Source organism: Bos mutus, chromosome 14 (genome assembly GCF_027580195.1).
Source record: "Bos mutus isolate GX-2022 chromosome 14, NWIPB_WYAK_1.1, whole genome shotgun sequence".
Classification (NCBI taxonomy): Eukaryota; Metazoa; Chordata; class Mammalia; order Artiodactyla; family Bovidae; genus Bos; species Bos mutus.
The window spans coordinates 49,914,054-49,939,559 of NC_091630.1; the positions used below are offsets into that span (position 1 = coordinate 49,914,054).

At 38.2% G+C, this 25,506-nt stretch overlaps 1 protein-coding gene across 2 annotated transcripts in view; it reads right to left on the reverse strand.

Annotated features, from left to right (window-relative positions):
* Nucleotides 1-25,506, reverse strand: part of PREX2 (phosphatidylinositol-3,4,5-trisphosphate dependent Rac exchange factor 2) — a 304,496-nt gene that overhangs the window by 65,723 nt on the left and 213,267 nt on the right. For both annotated transcript variants that reach the window (XM_070382299.1, XM_070382298.1), the window contains exons 33-35: nucleotides 21,284-21,386; nucleotides 14,773-14,916; nucleotides 4,883-4,997 (exon numbers count right to left, since the gene is read on the reverse strand). In XM_070382299.1, coding sequence (XP_070238400.1) covers nucleotides 4,883-4,997; nucleotides 14,773-14,916; nucleotides 21,284-21,386 — 362 coding nt within the window. The remainder of the gene's footprint in view (nucleotides 1-4,882; nucleotides 4,998-14,772; nucleotides 14,917-21,283; nucleotides 21,387-25,506) is intronic.

The window sequence follows — 25,506 nt, forward strand, 5'->3', positions numbered from 1 at the left end:
CTCCAGGCAAGAACACTGGAGTGGGTTGCCATTTCCTTCTCCAATGCATGAAAGGGAAAAGTGAAAGTGAAGTCGCTCAGTCCTGTCCGACTCTTCGAGACCCCATGGTCTGCAGCCTACTAGGCTCCTCCGTCCATGGGATTTTCCAGGCAAGAGTACTGGAGTGGGGTGCCACTGCCTTCTCCATGAGGAACTAGTGACCCCTGAAGGTTTTTTTTAACGTGGACAATAACAGCCTTTAACGAAATGGTCAAGGTCAGCCTCTGGGTCTGAAAACCAAGAACAGATTGTTCAAGAGCAACATCTGAGTATTTGAGGTTACAAGTAACAGGAAAAATTAAGGAAGAAATTAACACCCTTACTCAAGAAATCAGCAGGGAAAAAATGGCATTATTAGGAGTAAAGAGGAAGGTAATTGTCTTCCTGTGCAAAAGAAATTTAATATTCAACAAGAAGGATATATAGCAGGTAACTGGTGACAAATGGAAACCCATTCCAATGTTCTTACCTGGAGAATCCCAGGGACAGGGGAGCCTGGTGGGCTGCTGTCTATGGGGTCACAGAGTCGGGCACAACTGAAGCGACTTAGCAGCAGCAGCAGCAACTGGTGACAAGGGCATGTGATTTGTACCAAGTCTGTAGTCAAGGCTATGGTTTTTCCTGTGGTCATGTATGGATGTGAGAGTTGGACTGTGAAGAAGGCTGAGTGCCGAAGAATTGATGCTTTTGAACTGTGGTGTTGAAGAAGACTCCAACACCCTTGGACTGCAAGGAGATCAACCCTGGGATTTCTTTGGAGGAAATGATGCTGAAGCTGAAACTCCAGTACTTTGGCCACCTCATGCGAAGAGTTGACTCATTGGAAAAGACTCTGAAGCTGGGAGGGATTGGGGGCAAGAGGAGAAGGGGACGACAAAGGATGAGATGGCTGGATGGCATCACTGACTCGATGGACTTGAGTCTGAGTGAACTCCGGGAGTTGGTGATGGACAGGGAGGCCTGGTGTGTTGCAATTCATGGGATCACAAAGAGTCGGACACAACTGAGTGACTGAACTGAACTGAACTGAACTGTACTTTTAATGCTCTCTTCAGGAAGAGATACATTAAAACATTTTCTTATGTTAAGAGGACAGCATGCAATTAATACATATGCTGTTTTTCTTAACAAAGAATCTTGAACATCTTGTCATGTATCTATTCTTGTTATTGTTCGGCAGCAGCTGAACATATATATACATATATATATACATACATATAACATATATATACATATAGACATATATATATCAAATATATACTCATGTATATGAGTGTATATTTGTATTTTTTAAAAAAGACCCATAGGTGTATAAAGGCTATGCCCCATCCCCACTTTTCTCTGCCAGTTACAGCTAAATAATGGACGTGAGTCTGAGTGAACTCTGGGAGTTGGTGATGGACAGGGAGGCCTGGCATGCTGCGATTCATGGGGTCACAAAGAGTCGGACACGACTGAGCAACTGAACTGAACTGAAACATATATTTACGAGAGCTTTCTATACAAGATACTTTGATAAATGCAATGGGAAATAGCAAGATAAACTTACCCTGCATCTCAAAGAGCTTATAATAGAATAAAGAAGATAAAGAACCTATACACATAACTGTATCATCAGGGATAATAACTGAATTCTGTAACAGCCATAAAGTAAAATGGAAGAGGGAAAGGATGAGCTGTCACTCATTTAGCCTTGGGCAGTGGCTCTGAAATTTGAGTGTGATTTGATGAGAATCACCTGGAAGGCTTGTTCCAACACAGAGTGTGGGGTCCACCCAAGAGATGCTTTTAACAAGCTTGCAGATGACACAGATGCTGCTGGTCTGGAGGTCATACTTTGACAACTTCCCGATCTATGAAATTGGTTTTCAATTCTAGTAACACATTGGACTTCCCTGGTGGCTCAGATGGTAAAAGCGTCTGCCTACACCAATGCGGGAGACCTTGGTTCGATCCCTGGGTCAGGAAGATCCCCTAGAGAAGGAAATGGCAACCCACTCCAGTAGTCTTGCCTGGAAAATCCCATGGACGGAGAAGCCTGATAGGCTACAGTCCATGGGGTCACAAAGAGTCGGACACGACTGAGCGACTTCACTTTTACTTTTCTAGTAACACATCAGAGTCTAAGGGACTTTTAAGGGCGTCTGAGGTGGTGCTAGTGGTAAAGAAGCCGCCTGCCAATGCAGGAAACATAAGAGACGTGGGTTCGATCCATGGGTCATGAAGATCCCCTGGAGGAGGGCATGGCAACCCACTCCAGTATTCTCGCCAGGAGAACCCCATGGACAGAGGAGCCTGGTGGACTATATTCCATAGGGTTGCAAAGAATAGGACACGACTGAAGCGACTTAGCATGTAAGGGACTTCTGAAAAACTGAATGCCCAGGGCTTCATCCTAGCCCAAGAATAAATGAAAAATATCTTACAAAGGAGACTATCCTAGAGCTGGACATTGAATCATATGAGTAGTAGCTTTATAGACAGGGGATACAGGAAGCAGAAGCTAAGTGATGTGTGAAAACTCAGGGGAGAAGGAAAGTAAAGGGTCTGGTTAGAAATGAGGAAAGCACAGCCTGGCTGGCACATAGGCAGAGAAAGCAAGGAAGTCTTGGGCCAAGTCATGAAAGATGTTGGCTGCCTGGGAAGGGAGTTTGTGACTCTTTTTGGTGGGGGGAGAGCAATAAGAAATCAACAAATGCTTTGAGTAGAAGAGTGACATGGTCAGACATGTGGGTTAAAATTATTATCTGGGAGCAAAATTCTGAGCAGATTAGAACAACACTGCTCCTTGGAGATCAGAAATGAGTGAGGATGCTAAAGCAATGGTCTAGTGGGATGCTGGTCTGGTAGTCATACTTTGACAACTTCCCGATCTATAGAATTGGTTTTCAATTCTACCAACATATTAGAATCCTCCTAAGGGACTTCTAAGGCTTCTGAGGTGGTGCTAGTAGTAAAGAATCCACCTGCCAACGCAGGAGACATAAGAGATGTGGGTTCAATCCCTGGGTCAGGAAGTTCCAGTTTGCTCAAACTGGACTCAGGGGATGTATTGTCAGGGCCCACAGCTTCCATAGAATTGCTTTAATTTTGTATTCTTATTTGAAAGATAACCTATATTTTATCAGATATGAAAGCAAAAATTATCTTTTGTGCTAATGGTACTCAAATGAGAGGTCTTCACAAGATGTGACTTAGCTTCTTAAGTCAGTATTGCTTAGTCAGTGAGGGTGAAAGTCGCTCAGTCATGTCTGACTCTTGTGACCCTGTGGACTATACAGTCCATGGAATTCTCTAGGCCAGTATTCTGCGGTGGGTAGCCTTTCCCTTCTCCAGGGGATCTTCCCAACCCAGGGATCAAACCCAGGTCTCCCGCATTGCAGGTGGATTCTTTACCAGCTGAGCCACAAGGGAAGCCCAAGAATACTCGAGTGGGTAGCCTATCCCTTTGTCCAGCAGATCTTTCTGACCCAGGAATCTAGACACAGTATTTGAGCTTCCCTGATGGCTGAGATGGTAAAGAATCACCAGCAATTCAGGAGACGTGGGTTCAATCCCTGGGTTGGGAAAGATTCCCTGGAAAAGGGCATGGCAACCTCCTATTCTTATATCCAGTATTTCTGCTTGGAGAATCCCACGGACAGAGGAGCCAGGCAGGCTACAGTCCATGCAGTCGCAAAACGTCAGACACGACTAAGCACACATACACAGTATTTAAGAACTCAAGAAGAACTATTTTTTTCCCTGTGAAAGTCTATTTAGATGTCTTTGAGAAATAACGATCTAGACAAGGTAATAAAATTAGAGCAGTCTAAGAGAATCATCAGGATCTTCAACTAGATTTTAGGAGGAAAAGAAAATGAAAAATGAAAAAATACTGGGGGCTTTGAGGCTAAAGATGATAAAATGATGGTAGAGAGTAAAGAACATGGAAAAGGGACAGGTTTGTGTGAGGCAGGGTTAGCGTGAGGACGCAGTCACAGTGAAACAAAGCCAACCCACTGGTGGTAACTGCAAGAACCAACCCCTTCCTGCACCAGGAATTTTAGGAATTAATTTATCTTCATGATTTGGCCATATTATGGAAAAAAAACAAACAAAAAAGAAAAACAACAGTATTTTTGATTTACTAAGGCCTAAAGCAGAACAAAGTTTTTTTTCTTTTAAAAATAAAAGTCATAATCTGTCAATAATTTTAAAAGATGACCTATTACAAGAGTAATTTATAAAAGGGAGATACAAAGGCTAATAATTAATTGAAGATTAAAGCTTCTGAATTATAACACATTTCCCTTTCACTTATTGTGGTTAATTTTTCCCTGCCATTGATAATGATATCAGTAAGATGATTTTTAGAGGAAAAACAATAAAATGCAATGCTACTTGAAAGTATTTGAAAGTAGATACTTTTTCCAATATCAAGCAGTACCTGTTTTATTTTATCTTCTGTGTTAAACATATTCACCTATTGGTATAAGTTACTGGCTGTTTGTTGTTTAATGGTACATAAAAGAAACTATTTTACCTTTAATCCACTGAATCTCCTAGGAGACACTGCTATAAAAGATCAATGGTTTTATTTTCCTGATAATGGTCTGCTAAATATTTAATCTCTTGATCTTCCTAAGAAATTAAGACAATAGTATGAAAGTTTTAAAACTTTTTCTAACTTATTTGCAAGAAAAGAACCCATTAGAATATCAGAAATATTAAACCCTAAAGAAGAGGACTTTATATCAAAAGAAATATCATGATTAATCATCTAACGAATAATTGCAAAAGCTCTATTCATCTGCTCTTGTTACAATATGAAAACCTTTTTTAAAACTGAACAATGACATACCTGAGCTTCTGGTTGTACTGTTTGACCTTTTCCAAGGAGGCTGCATTTATCTGAGCTTGAAATTCCTCCACTGAAACATTGTCTCTATAATAATATCCTTCCATGCTCTCCAGTGCTGTGAAAACAAGTAAATGTACTCTTCATGTGACTGTATAACTCAGTTCTCTACATTTAGTGTCATCTTATTATTAGTAAATGCATTGAATAGCACCAAATATGACCATATATACAAGAAATAAGGTTAAACCAGTCCAAAAACAGATAAAAATCATTCTTGGGCTCAAACATTTGGCAATTATCTTTAGTAAGTAGGCAAAGGTAATTTCTAATTTAAACTGTCAGGACTTCCCTGGTGGTCCAGCGGTTAGGAAGACTCTGTGCTCCCAATGCAGGGGGCCGAGGTTTATCCCTGGTTGGGGAACTAAGATCCCACATGCCACAACTAAGCCTCAGTGCTGCAACTAGAGAAGCCCATGCAATGAAGACCCAGCCTAGCCAAGACAGATGAAAAGAAAAGAACTTAAAAAAAATTTTGTCTTCTATTTTTAAAAAAGTTTTGTACATGTTTTTGTGAAGCTGAACTCAAACTTCATATATATTTACACATATATATTATTTATACTCAAACTTCATGGCTTCCTTCATGGCTCAGTGGCAAAGAATTTGCCTGCCAATGCAGGAGATACCGGTTCAATCCCAGGGTGGGAAAGATAGCCTGGAGGAGAAAATGGCAACCTACTCCAGTATCCTTTCCTGGGAAATCCCACAGATGGAGGAGCGTGGCAGATTACAACCATGGGGTCACCAAAGAGTTGGACACGACTAAATGACTAAACAACACAACACACATATATATAAACGCTTAAATGTATATACACACATATAAACACACACCATATATACACATGCATATAGCTAGGTATGAGATGCAGAAATGTGTATTAACATAATGAGTAACAATTTGAATTTGTCTGTCTCCATGTATATTAATATTCTCTTGCAGTTGCAACTAAATTATGAAACAAGAAGTACAGATAAAGAGAACTGTTAGAATACTACCTCTAGTTCAATGGTCAGTTAATTCAGTTCAAAATAAATAAGCTCTGTCATGACCTTGAGGGGTAGAATGGAGGTGGGGTGAGAGGAAGGCTCAAGAGGGAGGGAATGTATGTATACACACAGCCGATTCACTTCACCGTATAGCAGAGACTAACACAACATTGTAAAGCAATTATACTCTGATAAAAAAGGGACCATTTATGGAGAAACGTTTAAGGAAATAAATAAATAAGCTAAAACATATTTATATATATGTAAAACTTACCAATAATTTCAAATGCCTTTGATTAATATAGATTTCTTTCATAACTAACATTTTTAGTTAAGTGTTTCTTCTTCCTTTAGACTTTACACAGTGGTATTTTTAACCTTTTGGAGAGGAAATGAATCACAGGAAAGTGCCTAGAAATACAAGATTCCCTTTCAAGAGGCTGCCAGCAACAGGAATGGCGATGGATCCAATTTGGAAATGCAAATTATTTCCCCTTGAACTTGTTACCACTAATGAGCCGCAATTTTCAGCAGACTAATTCAAAACGGATAAAAAAAATAATCTTTCAAAACTGCTAAATGCCATAGTCTCTAAACTAAATAATAATGTTTCCTCAAATTGACAAAAACATTACCACTTTGGGGCAAAGACAGAAAAGGCACTGCTAATTTTAGCTGTGCTGTTTTCTAAAGTAATCAGATTTTTAGGACATTGAAGAAATGACAAAATTTTTAGAGTATTGCTAAATTTAATTTTTTTTTTGAATGGCATTATTGGTCTATAACTGAGCAAATCATTTGTGGAAAATTAGAGAGAAAGCTTCCTAACATTTACTTCAGTACAGAAAATTGAATTTGTGGGCTTCTTTCAAGGATTATTTATTTGTTTATTCCTTATGAATTCTGCGTTCATTAGAATATTTGCAACTGGTTCAGTAAGCTTCTGGGCCTGCATACACACAAGAAATATAAGGAGGTCTCCCTGATAAAACAATCCTCAAATACATGTGACATTCCCTTTCATTAAGAGTGTTATTTGTGAAAGGCCACTATTCCAGGAAGATTCAGCCTGTCAATAGTCATATTTCACTGTGCATTCCTCTTCTGACTATAAAGCTAATAGTGAAAACCCTTGCATTGGAGTAAAACCATAACTTCCACTGCTTAGTAGCTGTGTGACCTTGGGCATGTTAATTACTATCTAAGATCCTCAGGTTTCTTATTTGTGAAATGGAAAACATGACCACCTACTAATAAAGGTACTTGGGAAACAATTACATTAAATAACAGTACCTAAGAGAGCCCATGACTATTCTTATCACTAACTGAATGTATTTTATGCACTAGGTGACCAGTGCCCCACAAGCATGATCTACTTCTATTTCCACAACAGGTGGAGATGATGGATGAGTGAGCCTAGCCAAACAGGAAGTTTGGTTCCAACTAAGAGGAGGATCCACGCAAGGATGTTTCAGTTTGTGATTTAAGGCCAAGAAGATTGGGACAGGAGGCAGGGGGTTGACAGTGCGAGGGAACAAGAAAACCTCTGGGATCTAGTTTCTATAAAGTCTTGATGACTCAGCTTTGTCCAGAATGTCCAGTCCTGCTCTAAAAGCTTGTTACAAATAGAGAAACAAATGTTCCTTATATTTCTTAAGATATTTTCAAATTCAGAACAGTTACAATTCACAATTATATAAATTTAAAAACAATAAGAAAAGAGTTTAAAATGTTGCCAGGAGTCTCAACAATATAGGGAAATGAACCCCCCAAAAATGAGTTTTATGTTTAAAAAGTAAACTTTGTATGGCAAAGTAGAGAAAGGAGAACAACATTCCCTATTTTAGGTGAACAACTTGGTTATATTTTTTAAAAAAGAAAATAGAATGACATATACCAAACTAAATTTGTATTCTCAGCAGGAAAAAAGGTTAAATATATAATAAAATCCAAACTTCAAAGTCTGACCCTTCCTTAGCATTTCCTTGTCTAATTTCTTAATTAGACAATTAAGTCTAACTGGTACAGGCATAGTTGGTTGAATAGTTTTGACATACTTGGTGGAATAAATATTTTAAAATAGTACCAACATATTTGGTTGAATAAACATTAACTTACGTAAGAGCACTTAATTGAAAGCAATATTTAAAACACTACTTGAGTTTGTTAGCTTGTTTTAGTCCTACTACTTTTGAATTTAGAAGCAAAACATTATTTTAAAAGCAGGTATAGTCAGTAAAAAAAAAAGTTAGAAAATTATAGATTAAATTATCTAAGACTGAAAATGAGCCTTTCTTCCACTCACTCAAAATACATTTCACAGCTTTTCCAAGAAAAGGATTGATCAGAAAAAAATATGGAGCCTCTGAGTAACAATTTTAAGAATAGTTTCAACTAACACCCTCTTCTGATAGCACAAAAGAATTGCACTAGTTAAAAAAGACATTACATATGGACTGTTACAAATCCCCAGAAATGGTCAGAATTCTTCAGAACTGGCCACAGCATTTGTAAAGAAGGCAAGTTTTATCTGTTACTGTGACCAACACTGGGAAAGGCTGTGCTACCTTGTAAAGAGATGTGGGTGCTCACGCTCATAAAGACCCACTCTTAACTTTGAGGAAATTTCAGTTCTGGGAACTGTTCTTCCTTTCTAAAAAGCTATTACATATTCTGTTTATACATACTCTGCAAAAACCCCAATGGAAAACTAAAGGATGCACCCTTTAAAGAACCTTAAGAAGAGTTTTCCAGGAAAAAAAAAATGTAACTTAGAAACTGACAGTGTTTATAACAGACTGCTCCCTTTTATTTAAGAGAGAGACAGCACTCAAGTTTCTGGGTGATTTTAATTATGTTCAAAGAGGTAATATCTTTTATTTTTTTGAGGTAATACCTTTTCAAGAAGTTAGGAGCAACAGTTTTGTGTGCCAGCTTTTTGCACAGGAAGTGAAGAAACCAAATATCCCCAAGAATGTGCTTGTGGAGAAAGAACCAGCATCGAATATTCCATTTAGTTTAAGGAAAATTACTATCAGAGACCCAGGAAGTACGTACTTAACACTTTATAAGAAAGGGATGCTATATTGCTGGGCACAATATATACCTAAAAAACAAACAAACAAAAACTTTCATCTGATGTCGTGTCCCAAAGAAGTAGAATACATGGATCCAAGAACCTGCCTCCAAAGGTTCTTCCCAAGCTAGGGATTGAACCCATGTCTCCTGCATCTCCTGCACTGGCAGGATACTTTACTCCTGAGCCACTTGGGAAGCCCCCCAATTTGTCCCATTAACATGCTGCTAAATTGTCCTCCCAGGAACAGAGGCCCATCACAGTCATGAAGGACACCCTCCCTAGACAAAGGAATGGATCTGAAGATGCAAGATGTGAACCGAGGCAGATGTTCTAGAGCCACCCACTCGCATCCCCTTTCCAAAACGAAGGGCTTATTCTCCAGCTGCTGTGACTGTCAGAAGGCATCCCTCAGTGGTCAGCTCTCTAGGGCATCTTCAGCCTGTTCTGATAACAACTGTCCAGCCAAAATTACATTTTCTCTGTGTAGCCCGAGTTCTAATGATCTAACAGTGCAGAAGCACAAAGGCTCAGTTCTCACTGCCCTAGCTTCCCAGAATCTAGAAGTGTCAACACCTTGAAATGGACTCAGCTACTTAAGCAAAGATGAACTGGATACCTGCATGTGTGTGTGTGCAGTCATGTCTGACTCTTTGCAACCCCATGGACTGTAGCCCACCAGGTTTCTCTGTCCATGGAAATTTCCAGGCAAGAATACTGGAGTGGGTTGCCATTTTCTCCTCCAGGGGATCTTCCAGATCCAGGGATCGAACTCTCAGCTCTTGCATCTTTGCATTGGCAGGGGGACTTGTTTTTAATTGGAGGATAATTACTTTACAAAAGTAATTGTACATTACAAAATTGTGATGATTTTTGCCATACATCAACATGAATTGGCCATAAGTAAACATGTCCTCTCCACCCTCCCACCTTCCTCCTCACCCCATCTCTCCAGGATGTCACAGAGCCATGGCTTTGGGTGCTCTACATCAGACATCAAACTCCCACTGGCTATCTATTTTACATATGGTGAAAGATGGGCAATGTTGCTCACCATTGGAGAAGTGCCAATCAAAACCACAAGGAGGCAGGCAGTTTCCTTACCACTGCACCACCAGAAAGTCTGTGTAATTGCACAGTGATTTATAATCCACATCGCACCATGCTTTCTCAGTCCTGAGGGACATTAGAATCACCTGGAGAGCTTCTGAAATATACTGACATTTGAGCACCACCTCCCAGAGATTCTGACTTCATTGGTTCGGTGTGGGACCAAGCACGGGTGTTTTCTAAAATGTTCCCAAGATGATTGAAGGGCAGCCAGCATTGAGAAGCACTGCAAGACTGCACGATAGCAAGCCAGGCACCCTGGGTGTCTATCTCCCTTGAACTCCCATTTTCACTCAGTTTATAGTCACTTGCTGTATCCAAGGGCTCATGAATCCCAACAGGATTCATTGTCTGGCTTGTAGGAAGTTATTCTAGAAGACTGCTTCACTGTGATCTCCATCTTCTGGTGTTTTGGTTATGCTTTGTGTTGATTTTTCTGTCTGGCTGTTTCTGTGTTCCTAACCTTGGAAATCTGTCTTTTTCTCATTTTGGCTGCCTAGATTCTTGTTCTTCAGCAGCTCTGGTTTTCAGCAACGGATGTTCCCTAGAGGGTACCTTACTGGCCTCCAACTCTGGAATTCCTGATTTACTAGTTGGTCTGATCTCTGCAGGGCACCTCATACATCAAAGTACCCTCCTCTGCCCAAGGATCCACGCAGACAAGAAAAACAACAAGTCAGGACATTTGCTGCTTCTTACAAGTATGTTGTCCTTGGTACCATATACTTGTGAGCTTCCCATGTGGCTCAGTGGTAAGGAATCCAGCTGCCAATGCAGGAGATGCAGGTTCTATCCCTGGGTTGGGAAGAAGGAAATGGCAACCCGCTCCAGTATTCTTGCCTGGGAAATCCCATGGACAGAGGAGCCTGGTGGGCTACAATCCATGGGGTCACAGAAGAGCCAGACACAACTTAGCGACTAAACAACAACAAGCCATTTACTTAGCACCGTCTACTATGGACCATATAGTTAGGAAGGCTTCCCAGGTGGCACTAGTGGTAAGGAAACTGCCTGCTGATACAGGAGACATAAGAGACGTGGGTTCGATCCCTGGGTAGGGAAGTTCCCGTGGAGGTGGGCACAGCAACCCACTCCTGTATTCTTGCCTGGAGCATCCCACGGACAGAGGAGCCTGGTGAGCTGCAGCCCATCGGGTTGCAAAGAGTTGGACACAACTGAAGCGGACTTAGCACGCATGCACAAACAGTTAGAAGGGCTGATTCTAATACATTTCCCAGGAAAACTTCAAATTCATCCACTTTATTCTTTTATATTTGCTAGCAAAGACTCATGTACCCACAAAATGAAAACCCTTCAAATAAACTTTCATCCCAGGAATAGACTCTATTTGGAATCCCTTCCATTTACCACCACGTTCAATTACCAGATGGTAATCTCTACTCAAGCTGGGGCTGAATTTCCTGTGCTTCTCTCTGAGCTGATGAAAACTCAGAACAACTAATGATTCCTCATGGGAGTTCTGTGAGTGCAGAGGAACCTCTGCATCTCCTTTAAATAAACAACCTTATCACTGACAGATTGTTAATGAGACAGATTCCCTTCCAGTCTTCTTTACCTATCTGTGACCTCCATGGCAGAAGAATTTCCGCTATCGACTCTTCAAATCATTTTTCATATTTTACTGCTGTGTGAATACTAAAACCTAATGTTTGTGAAAGCTTTTCTTTACATTACATTGTAAAAGCAATATTGTACTCACTGAAATCATATATATTTAGGGATTCTTTTTAAATTAGCTTTAGCCACAATTATAAAATAGAGACTCCTTGCAAAATAATTCTTTCCCTGTGCATATTGGCTGCTGGGTATGATATTCAGCTATTTATGGTTGTGTGTCACAAATGTAATCACTTTTTTAGAAGAGATGATTAATGCCATCTGTCATCTCAAGAATGACTTCAAAGACAAAATTTTTAAAACGAGAGAAAGAAAGGAAATGAAAGGAAGGTCCTTTAACAAGTGCATGGTCTGCTTAAATGCTATAAAAGTGAACATTCCAGACCAGTAGCCTTTTCTTTCTTCTAAATCTTATGATCTCTGTAATGCCTTTTCACATATTTTAGGCTAACCTATTCTCCTAGCCTAGTTCCAAAGGTGTATTTTTGCTCAATTTCTTTTTTTATTTCTTTCCATTGTAGATTCTGTTCACCTATATGGACTCTACCACATAAATGAAAACACCTTCTAGTAACTCCTAAGATCTCTTCGCTGAAATTTTTCTCAGCTTAAATGCATTCTTGCCAAGTGTCTGTTTGAGGTAGCCATTGTTTTTTGTGAACTGAGAACTTCCAGATGTACAAGCTGGATTTAGAAAAGGCAGAGGAACTACAGATCAAATTGCCAGCATTCACTAGATCATAGAGAAAGCAAGGGAATTCCAGAAAAACATCTACTTCTGCTTCAATAACTATGCTGAAGCCTTTGACTCTGTGGATCACAACAAACTGTGAAAAATTCTTAAAGAGATGGGAATACCAGACCACCTTCCCTGCCTCCTAAAAACCTGAATGCAGGTCAAGAAGCAACAGTTAGAATAGGACATGAAACAACAGACTGGTTGGTTCCCAAACTGGGAAAGGAGTATGTCAAAGCTGTATGTTGTCACCCTGCTTACTTAACTTCTGCAGAGTGCATCATGAGAAAGGCTGGGCTGGATGACTCACAAGCTGGAATCAAGATTGCCAGGAGAAATGTCAACAAGCTCAGATATGCAAGTGATACCACTTTAATGACAAAAAGTGAAGAGGAACTAAAGAGCCTCTTGATGAGAGTGAGAGTGAAAAAGCTGGCTTAAACCTCAACATTCAAAAAACTAAGATCATGGCATCTAGTCCCATCACTTCATGGAAATTAGAAGGCGGAAATGTGAAAACAGTGACAGATTTTATATTCTGGGACTCCAAAATCACTGTGAATGGTGACTGCAGCCACGAAATTCGAACACACTTGCTCCTTGGAAGAAGAGCTATGAAAAATCTAGACAGTGTATTAAAAAGCAGAGACATCACTTTGCTGACAAAGGTATGAATACTCCAAGCTATGATTTTTCCAGTAGTCATGTATGAATGTGAGAGTTGGACCATAAAGAAGGCTGAGCACCAAAGAACTGATGTTTTCAAATTGTGGTGCTGAGAGTCCCTTGGACTGCAAGATCAAATCTGTCAGTCTTAAAGGAAATCAACCCTGAATATCCATTGGAAGCACTGACGCTGAAGCTGAAACTCTAATACTTTGGCCACCCGATGCGAAGAGCTGACTCACTGGAATAGACCCTGATGCTGGGAAAGATTGAGGGCAGGAGAAAAGGGTGACAGAGGATGGTTGGATGGCATTATCAACTGAGTGGACATGAGTCTGAGCAAACTCTGGGAGATAGTGAAGGACAGGGAGGTCTGGAGTGCTGAAGTCCATGGGGTCACAGAGTTCGGACATGACTTAGGGACTGAACAACAACAATAACATTGTTTTTAAACTATAGCAATTGAAGGAAGGGTAATCTATCTTGGAATGCAGGAGACCCAGGTTCGATCCCTGGGTCAGGAAGATCCCCTGGAGAAGGAAATGGCAACCCACTCCAGTACTCTTGTCTGGAGAATCCCATGGAGGGAGGAGCCTGGTAGGCTGCAGTCCATGGGGTCACAAAGAGTCAGACACGACTAAGCGACTTCACTTCATTTCAATCTATCTTTTAGAATTATAACATGCAGGAGGTACAAAGCAGAATTTTCACTTGGTAGTGAATTTAGATTTCACATGACTGTCAGTTCTTCAGTTAGCAAAAATGATTTTATTCCTCTATTCTATTTTTATTAAAATAAAATAAAAAAAAAAATTCCAAAGCAAAACCAAAGCAGTCTTGAAAACTCGAAAGAAGAAAAAATGTAGTATTCTGTGGTACCACTTAGAGAAATCTTGTGACCACAGCATGAATCTTTTAAAAAAAAATCATAGACAAAAAGAAACTATACAATATTCTGGATTTCTGATCTTTCTGGCTTTTGTGACTCCAAAGATTAAAAAGATTCAGGACCTTCCCTGGGAAATCAGTTCACCGCAAGAATCTTCTTATTCATGTCAATCTTAATTTTTTCTACTGTGGTTAACACTCATTGTTCACTTGCCAAAACAATTTTTTTTTAATTTATAAAAGGGATACATTTTTACTGACAAAATTAACATAATGCAAAAAAACCTCAAAGAATAAAAAATCAACAATTTAATCACCCAATGGTATTGAAAACATTATATATATATATGTAAGTATATACATACATGTATGACATAATTGAGTATATACATTTTTTTGTAATCTGTATACTATCGAACTTTTTCTATCTCATAAAATATTTTAACCTTATGTTAATGGATTTACAATAATTTATTTAAGGCAAATTAATTTATCTTTATTTAAGCCACTCATGTCTTCTCTATTATAAATAATGTTGCAATTCTACTTGATAAATATTTATACCAGACACGATTTTTCCTTAACAGACGGTCGCACAAGGAAATATACTAAGTATTCAGAATAAACTTTTGAATTCGTGAAAAAGAATGATGGTTATTATTACATTTCTTTTAAACAACTGATAAAATAATCTAAGTACATGAAGTTTAAAAAAAAAGCAATTACCTTGTGAAAAAAGAACAGGATGAATTTTAAACCCTCCTCCATTTTTCAACCGTTGAGGCAGTTGTTCAAAATGGTAACTATCAATGTAGAAGTAAACTTTCAGAGCTTGCCGGCTTCCTTCTGCTTGATAAGTAAGAGGAACATCTAAAATGACATTTAATGTTATATTACTTCCTATTATCAGGGTATGTTATATAGCATGTTTGTTAAAAACTAGTATTCATCAATTACTTTACATTAAAAGTACCCATTTATATTAAGTTCAGGTTTGGAATACTTAACAGCACTATTTGGTGAAAGAGTATTAAATCAGGTTCTCATTAGCTAATGCAACAGATTTATTATTGTACTGTATATAAAATTCTGAAACAGAAAACTTCGCTACACTTTGACACACCAGATGTCTCAGTTAACTAAATGAGAAGTTTAGATACACGTGGTTTGGAATCAAAATCTCCCAAGGCAGCTGCCTCATTCATATTTTAGTCAAGATGACTCCTTGGGGTACACTTGTGAAGTAGTGTGCAAGAAACTGAGTGCATAGCAACCATTATCAAAATTAGCACGGGTTTTGCAAACTCCACTCTCTGAGCAGCAGATCAAAAATGCATTACCTCTGTCCCTGCCTGACAGTCATTAGACATTATCTGTTTAAACTCTTTTAGCTGCTTTCAAAGATCCTAAATTTAATTACTCACAACAAAACTCCAACCAACTTGAAAAGCTGGAATGCTGCAGTACTATTTCACAGTGTTATCATAAATCCTTCTTATTACGATACTTGTCCGTGACAAATAACTTCCACTTCACTAAAAAAGAATGCAAACTCTTCCTAAAAGGCTACAATAGTCACATTAACCAGTTTAAAATTAAGGCCAAAATAGAGTAAGTATTTAATATATGTTCTTGACTCAATATTATTTTTACCTTGCTTCTTGAAATAAAACTGTATAAAAGTAGAGCTCAAGATTAAATACCATAAGTGATCACAGATTCCAGGTTTCTTACTAAACGTATCTAATTCTGCATATCAATAGAGGACTTATTGTATTAACATCTACAATTTCTTTTTATACCATATAATTATGGTTATTTTTTGTTTCTTTTTTTTTTTAAGGAAGACATGAAGAAATTGAGGTTAAGAAAGAGAATAAACAAATTTCACAGTTGAAGATTAAGAAGTTAAGTGCATTTTAATGAGTAGGAAAATTCTTTTTTTTTCTGGTACTAAAATTAAAGAAAAAAGATGCATGAATATTAAATAAAGATTAAAATATACAAAATAGTTGTATCTTCTAGTTCCCCTTTCCATACAATGTCTTTCATATATATTATAATTTTGTTAAATTCTATCCCTTAGTTCCAACATAGTCAATCTCTGTATTTCCAAATGGATAATGTTATTGGAAGGAAAATGAGAATGCAGCAGTATCATATTACTGGGTTAGCAAAGCACAAATAAAGATGCAACACCAGGAATTAGGAAACTGAAAAATGATTGAAAATGATCAAGTATACTAAATCTAAAATGTGGTTAAAACTAAGAGTGCTATATGAAAGACTTTTCCTCAAGGTATTTGCTACATATGTAAAAGTACAGGCGATGCTAGTGGTAAAGGATCTGCCTGCCAATGCAGGAGACTTGAGACCTGGGTTCTATCCCTGGGTTGGGAAGATCCCCTGGAGGAGGACATGGCCACCCACTCCAGCATTCTTGCCTGGAGAATTTCATGAACAGAGGAGCCTGGCAGACTACAGTCCATGGGATCGCTAAGAGTTGGATATAACAGCAATTAACACCTTCATTTTCACTAGTTACATCATATAACATGGGAAATATTTTGTACTTTCTCTATACCAAAGTGGGTCAGAGTGCCCATTTATTCCTTTGTATCTCTCACTAGTAGCTAAGGTCCATGCCAACAGGGATTTTATTTTACTTAATCAATATTATATCCCTAGAACTTGGTTCAGTACCAAGCATGTTATATACACCTTATAATTATTTGTTCAAAGAAAATGAAATATCTTTAATCCAGATATTTCAGTTCTACTTGCTTGGCTTGCATTTTTCTTCAGAATCTTATTGTTCTTTAATGCAAAAATAAGACTGTGAATAATGCCAAATGGAGCTTTTTTAAAAGGACACAGATTAATAAAGCAGAGACAGTGGCCTCAAATATTTACTGAATACTATCGTAAGCCTTACATAGTGCTGGAGACTTTCAAATACATAATTTTCTTTAAGCCTCACAATCCCATGAGTCAGGGAAAGCTAATATTCTCATGCTTGCAGATGAGAATGGAGCCTGGATATGAACTCTGATTTCTTGATGTCAAGGCCCAGTGTTCTCTATATGCTTCATGCTTCCAACCCTCTGGACTCAGTCCTTCCCTTATAGACACTCAGCCAACTAGTCTTCATCACAGTGATGCAAATTAGTCAATCTGACCCCTCTGCTTCTAGGCTTACAGAAAGATTAAATCACATGCAGTTAATAAAAAAGTTCTAGTTTTCTTACACTATTTCAATATGATGTGATGACACTTGGGTATAAATAATTCTCTTCTTTCTTAAAACAACTCAAAATAATAACTATACTATCATAACAGTTTAAATTTGCTTAGAATACCTAGTATCATAGCCTTGGAACTGACTTGTCACTGGGGAACTAACTTCAAAAGTTGAGATTATGCTTCAAGGGAAATATATAAAAATGTACTGCCACACAATATAGCACAATTTTTGTGTTTATTGTGTCTACATTTATAATGTTATTTATATAATGTCAAAATATTATGTACATGGTCTCAATTACTTTTAATATTTAGTATGTATTTCAATATGCCAAAGTTAAATCTCTCATAACGGCTGTACAGTAAATATTCTATCAAGCTTAAAATACTGGTTCATCTCCAGTTTACTCAACAGACCATTCACCAGTAATGTCATATTTGAATCATGGACAACATGCTCCTTTGAGGTCATGGTTCCTCAGGCAAAATTTAAAAGAAAAAGTATCAGGTTATATTGTGAAAATAGAGTTTCTCTGCCTTGTAGTGAAATTATTCCTACATTATTCAAGTAAATGAAAATATATTCTATATCTGCCCACAGAAGACTGTACAATTTGCCCAAATAATATTATCCTTATCAAATAATCCCCTTTACCAAACACCCGCCAGAATACAGCCTAAATCCCTAACATTGTAATTCATGTTTTTGTGCTCTCTCATTTATCAGTGGAGATGAAACTTTAATAAGATTCTATTCTCTCTGCCCTCATAATTGAATACATACAGGATGAACCACTTCCCATCTCCACAGCTACCCTCAAGGTCAAGTCACCATCATCTCTCACCTGGGTCACTGCAAGGCCTTCCTAAGTGGTCTCTCTGCTTCTGCCCTTGCCTGGTAAGGTCCACTCAGCAGCAGCACAGCAGCACAGGCTGTCTTTATTTAGTATGTGCCATTCCCCTGCTCAGTGGCTCAATGAGAAAGGCAAAGCTCATTCAAAGATGTGGCCTCCTCTTTGTCCTCAGCCCCTTCTCCTTTCCCCTCTCTGACTTTGCTCCAGCCACACAGCCCTCCCTCCTATCCCCAGAATGTGTCACACATGCTCCCACCTTGGGGTCTTTGTTCTCATTGTTTCAGTGGACCTGGAACACCCTTCTCGCAAATAAAGTAGGCCCTTTACTGAATTTCTACATTCACAGATGCAGAAATACATTCACGGGTTCTGCATTCACAGATTCGACCAACTGCATGTCCAAAAAAAAAATTTCAGAAAGCTCCAAAAAGCAAATTTGAATTTGCTTCTGATCAGCAACATTTTGCAGAGAAGGCAAGGGCAACCCATGCCAGTACTCTTGCCTGGAAAATCCCATGGATGGAGGAGCCTGGTAGGCTGCAGTCCATGGGGTCGCTAAGAGTCAGCCACGACTGAGTGACTTCTCTTACACTTTTCACTTTCATGCATTGGACAAGGAAACGGCAACCCACTCAGTATTCTTGCCTGGAGAATCCCAGGGACGGGGGACCCTGTTGGGCTGCCGTCTATGGGGTTGCACAGAGTTGGACACAACTGAAGCGACTTAGCAGCAGCAGCAACATTTTGACCATTTACACTGGTATTTACATCAGAGCACTTATTAATATATTGGTATTCTAAGTGATCTAGAGATAATTTAAAGTATACAGGAGAATGTGCGTAGGTTACCTGCAAACACTACACCATTTTATTCAATACTTGAGCATCCGTGGATTTTGGTATCTGAGAGGTTCCTGGAACCAATTCCTGAGAGATAACTCTGTCTGTATGACTTGTTTCTGGTCTTCACCCTCCGTCTTAGAATGCTTCCCTCCCTAGCACGTTATTCACAGGCAACCTTTCACCTGCCCCTTTATTTTCCCTCTTTGTTCTTTTCTATGTCCCTTCATGCAGTCATATTATTATCTCCTAATTTATTATCAAATTAACTTTTATTTCCTGTAATATTTATCTCTGTCTGCTTAGTCCTCTACTCTACCCAGCACCTGGAAATGTGCTTTGCCATAGTAGGCATTTTAGAAATTTTTGATAAATGATTATCATTCCTGGATAACAAATTAAATGAATATTTATTGAGTCCCTATTTATTGTACTAGATATTGGAAATGTGAAAATAAATAAAAACCTTTCCAAGTTCTGAAGATACAGAGCTTCTACCATAATTCATAGGATCCTTACACTTACAGATAGACAAGAACCAGAAAAATAACAAACTGCTAAAAGATTTCTTGGCCCGATAGACACATTTTAAACCTATATGTGACAATGTTGAAGTGGTATATAAATGATGATAACTTGCAGAAACTAAAGAACTATTTCTCTGAATGTAGATTTCTAAAAACAATGCCGTTAGGCTTAACAATGGCAAATTGCTAAATGAAAGGGATACATTTCAATCTTTCAATTGAATTTCATAACTTCTTTGCAACATTAGATACAACCAAGTTCTGTCGAAATTTTTTTCTTCATTATGCACAAGTTTGTTTTTCCTTCTACTTTTATAACCATAAAACCTTTCTGCCTGCTGCACTCTATAAACTGAATTGACATTTGTTCATTCATCTCCTTGAAAAAAACATTGTCCTTTTTGTTCCAAGCACTCTCTTGGGTACTGGAGATACAACAATGAACAAGACAGGAAAAAGTTTTGCCATCTTGAAAACTGTACAGGATGAATAAGTGAATCAAAATAGTTAATATGATTATATTTGTACACATTAAAATTTTTGACATGGATAAAATAACCTTTGATTTGTACTTTTAAGCTAGCAAAAATGTAAAATATGTATCTACTACTTCAGAATTAAATTATAAATTTTATCAATTATTGTCAGATCAAACAATTATAATGCCTTTCTCAACTGATTTGATCTAAATGTTATACAATGTGAGCATAACTTAGGTCTCTGTGTATTACTGGTTCTAAATGCTCCAGTATATTGCCTGCTAACACATTCTTTACAGGATCATTTGAAGAGGAGCTGTGGAAACCCAATACAGTCATTTCTGCTATATAATTGTTACATGTTAGAGCAAAAGCTTTGGATGCCTCAGAGATTATCTACATAGCTGGAAATATTAGGGCAGTTCTTTTATTAAAAAATATTGACATGAAAAAAAAAACAGCAGAAAGGACAAATGTTCTATCAACCCATTTATAAAATTCAGAGACAGAAAGTAGAATCAAGGTTAGCAGGGACTGGAGAAAGGGAGGAAGATAATTACTATTTAATGCATATGGAGTTTCTGTTTGGGAGGATGAAGAAGCTATGCAGACGGATGGTGGAAATGGTTGCACAACATTTTGAATAAACTGAATTGTACATTGAAACTGATTAAATGGTAAATTTAATGGTATGTATGCTGCTGCTACTGCTAAGTCGCTTCAGTCGTGTCCAACTCTGTGTGACCCCATAGACGGAAGCCCACCAGGCTCCCCCATCCCTGGGATTCTCCAGGCAAGAACACTGGAGTGGGTTGCCATTTCCTTCTCCAATGCAGGAAAGTGAAAAGTGAAAGTGAAGTTCCTCAGTAAGTGTCTGACTCTTCTCGACCCCACGGACTGCAGCCTACCAGGCTCCTCTGTCCATGGGATTTTCCAGGCAAGAGTACTGGAGTGGGGTGCCATTGCCTTCTCCGAATGGTATGTATATTTTATCACAATAACAAAAAAGAAAGAAAAGACAATCTTGAGTAGCACAAAATTTGCTGCACACACTCCAAAAAAGTTTTAGAGGTCAAACTAAGAGATAAAAACATAAATATAAAATTAGGTGTAGATTTAATGTATATATACTTTCTATCACTTCCCCAGTTGGTTTTATTATTTTACATTAAAAATAATATTTTATATATAACTTAATCTTCATATCAAATATATTCATATCCAAGTTTTGCCATATATTGTTTGATAACAAAATAAATCTTATAAAACACATATGAAATATTTAACTACCTACTTGCAACCAGTGGTTCCTCTTCTGATGGTTTAAAGTAAAAAGAAACCTTTTCCAAATCAAACAGTGCAACCAGTGTGTCTTCTAGCATGGCTTGTTCATCTGTCTAGAGAGAAGAAAAACAATACATGATACGGTTGGATTGTTTGAGACAGAGCATAACATAACATAACACAACATCCCCAGACCAAAACTAGCTTCACTTGTGTTTTATTTACATACAAACCACATTATCAACATACCTAAGAACTTACTGCCTAAAATGAAATGAACTAATCCTCAGATTTACAAGTTTCTCTTGTAGCTTCATGTTTGTCTTTTCCTCTACTGTCTACATGATTCTGAATAATTTTTCAGTCTATTTTGTAGCTAGATTCTAGTTATACTGATTTTATCTATTAGTTACAGACAAATGTGTACACATAAACACCTTATTTGCCTCCATATCTCTATAATCTTATAAATGTAACAGCTGAAAAGTAAAAATACTGTTTTCTTAAAAAGCCACAGTACATAATGGTCATTGTATTTTACAATAAGATAACCTATGCATTATTCAATTTGCAATTTAGGAAAACTGTGATAAAATCAATTTGCATGTATGTGATGATTTTTCTTCCAAAGAGCCTGGGGACAAGAATCATTTTCACTTGCCTTTATGAGGACTTAATCTTCCCTGTTGGCTCAGAAGGTAAAGAATCTACCTGCAACCCAAGAGACCAATATTCAATCCCTGGGTCAGGAAGATCCCCTGGATAAGGGAATGGCAACCCACTCCAGTATTCTTACCTGGAGAATTCCATGGACAGAGGAACCTGGTGGGCTATAGTTCATGGGGTCACAAAGAATTGCTGGGAGGGATTGGGGGCAGGAGGAGAAGGGGACGACAGAGGATGAGATGGCTGGATGGCATCACTGACTCGATGGACGTGAGTCTGAGTGAACTCCGGGAGTTGGTGATGGACAGGGAGGCCTGGCGTGCTGTGATTCATGGGGTCGCAAAGAGTTGGACACGACTGAGTGACTGATCTGATCTGAGAGACTAACACTTCAACACTTTCAATCTAGAATGTTGTGAATATGAAATCTGATTTGTTTTAATCTTTCATTTCATTCCTATATTTTACAGTTGAGGTAGGTAAGACCCAGACTTAGTAACAAGTAATTGCATATCTCAGCATCATCATCTTTTAGTACTGGGTTCTGGGCATCCTATTAGCAGATCAGTGTAGTATCAAAGTCTTGTACTAATTTCCTCATGAAAGAATAATTAACTTTATCATACACATCTTTTTTTTCAAAGGTAAATTTATTTCCTTAAGAAAATCAATGGTCCTTTTAAACAATAATTTTAACATGCTATGTCCTCATTTTTTAAAATTTGCTGTAGCTTATAACCATATTTTGGGGGCAGCATAAGTAGAGGGTGGAGATGGTAAAGAATTTCTATTGTGTGGGGAAAAGAAACATGAAGGCAGCCCCAGACCCCAAAGAAGGACAGCATGGGTAACAAAAGGTTAAGAGCATCATCACTTTGTACCTCAGTTAGGTACTTAATATAATGGATGGTACACACTCAATGCTGGATAAAGGTTTATGAGATTCTTACTTTTTAAAGTCCGTTGGAGGGTAGCAAAATGCTATAAATCTGAAATTGTAGGGACAGGACTAAAGAATGAGCATTTTTCCAGTTAACAGGAATATATACACACACAGGAAGAAATGTCCCAAACAGGCATTGTAATACGTAGATGTGGTTAAAGTCATACCCAAGGACCTAGGACTGCGCGCAGCACCCAGAGACACATAGACTGCCAATGACTGCAGCTCCCCGGGAGCCCTTCACAGTCCTAGGAGACTTTTATGCTCTTGTTACAGAGATAGAAAGATTATGGGTTTCCTAGACTTTTTTAAACAACCTTTGGATTTTTTAAATCAATTTTAAAAAATTAACTTGAGGATTGTTGTTGTTGTTTAGTTGCTAAGTCAGGTCTGACTCTTTTGTGGCCTCATGGACTGTAGCCTGCCTGGCTCTTCTGTCCATGAGATTTCCCAGGCAAGAATATTGGAGTGGGTTGCCATTTTCTCCTCCAGAAGATTTTCCTGACTCAAGGATCGAACTTGCGTCTCCTGCACTGGTAGGCGGATTCATCATCACTGCACCATCAGGGAAGCCCAACTTGAGGGTTATCAGACACCAGTACAACTCACATGTCATAAATTTCACCCATTTTAAGTGTACAGCTCAAGGGCTTTTAGTATATATACAGAGCTGTGTAACTGTCACCATCATCTGATTTTAGAATATTTTTCCCACAAGAATTGAACCTCCGTATACCTTCCCCCAATCCTTAGCTCCAGGAAATGACTAGCCTACTCTCAGTCTCTAAAATTTGCCTTTTGTATTATTTCACAATAATGTAATCAAATAATACTGGTTTATTTCTCTTACAATATTTTCAAGGTTTATCCATGTAGTAGTATGTATCAGTAGCTCACTCCTTTTTATTGCTTAATAATAGTCTATTGTGTGGATATACCCCAACTCATCATTCAGTTTTTGGACAATTGGATTGTTTTCACATTTTAGCTATTATGACTAATTTTTCTAGGAACATTTGTGTACATGTTTTTGTTAGAATATGTTTTCATTTCTCTTGGATATTACTTATGAGTAGAATTTCTGGGTCATATGGAAATCCCATGCTTAACATTTGGAGGAACTGCCAAAATGTTTTCCAAAATGACTGCTCTCTTTTACATTCTCTTCAACAGTGTATGAGGGTTTTAATTTCTCTACATCCCCGCCAACGCCTGTGCCTATCTTTGTCTTTTGGATTACATTCATCCACATCTCTGTGACACAGTATCTTATGCAGTTTTGATCTGCATGTCCCCAGTGGCTAAAGATGTTGATCATCTTTTCATGCGCCATTTATACTGTCTTTGGAAAAATGTCCATTCAAATCCTCTCTGCCTGCTTGTTAATTGAGTTGCCTTCTTATTCTTTAGTTTTAAAGGATTCTTTATATAATCTGGATGTAAGCCAGTTACTAGATGCATGGATTACAAGTTTTTTTTCCCCATTCCTTTGTAGGTTTACTTTCAAATAAAAGTACCAGCACATAACAGGCCAATGGCAGGTATTAAGTAAGAAGAGAATATAAATGAAGCCTCATTAGCTACTTAATTCATTCAACAAACACTTAATGCCTACCATGTATTAAGAAGTGGGCAACTGATCTTATGTAATTTTTATTTGATAGGCAAGGAGAAATTAATATTTATTTTGTCTTAAAACACTTTTCACAAGAGGTGAAAATATGCTATAGGAATGAAATAATGATTAAATGATAATAATGAAAAATTACTTCTTCTCCCTTAGAAGAAATAGAGTAGCCCTCATAGCCAACAAAAGAATCTAAAATGCAGTATTTGGGTGCAATCTCAAAAAAGACAAAATGATCTCTGTTCATTTCCAAGGCAAATCATTCAATATCACAGTAATCCAAGTCTATGCCTCAAGCAGTAACGCTGAAGAAGCTGAAGCTGAATGGTTCTATGAAGACCTACAAGACCTTCTAGAACTAACACCAAAAGAAGATGTCCTTTTCATCATAGGGGAGTGGAATGAAAAAGCAGGAAGTCAAGAGATACCTGGAGTTACAGATAAGTTTGGCCTTGAGTAAAAAATGATGCAGGGCAAAGGCTAACAAAGTTTTGCCAAGAGAACGCACTGGTCATAGCAAACACTCTCTTCCAACAACACAAGAGGCAACTCTACACATGGACATCACCAGAAGATCAATACTGAAATCAGATTGATTATATTCTTTGCAGTCAAAAATGGAGAAGCTCTGCTGCTGCTGCTGCTAAGTCGCTTCAGTTGTGTCCGACTCTGTGCAACCCCATAGATGGCAGCTCACCAGGCTCCCCTGTCCCTAGGATTCTCCAGGCAAGAACACTGGAGTGGGTTACCATTTTCTTCTCCAATGCATGACAGTGAAAAGTGAAAGTGAAGCCGCTCAGTCGTGTCCTACCCTCAGTGACCCCATGGACTGCAGCCTACCAGGCTCCTCTATCCATGGGATTTTCCAGGCAAGAGTACTGGAGTGGGGTGCCATTGCTCTATATGTCAGCAAACTATAGGAGCTAACTGTGGCTCAGATCATGAACTCCTTACTGCCAAATTCAGACTTAAATTGAAGAAAGTAGGGAAAACAACT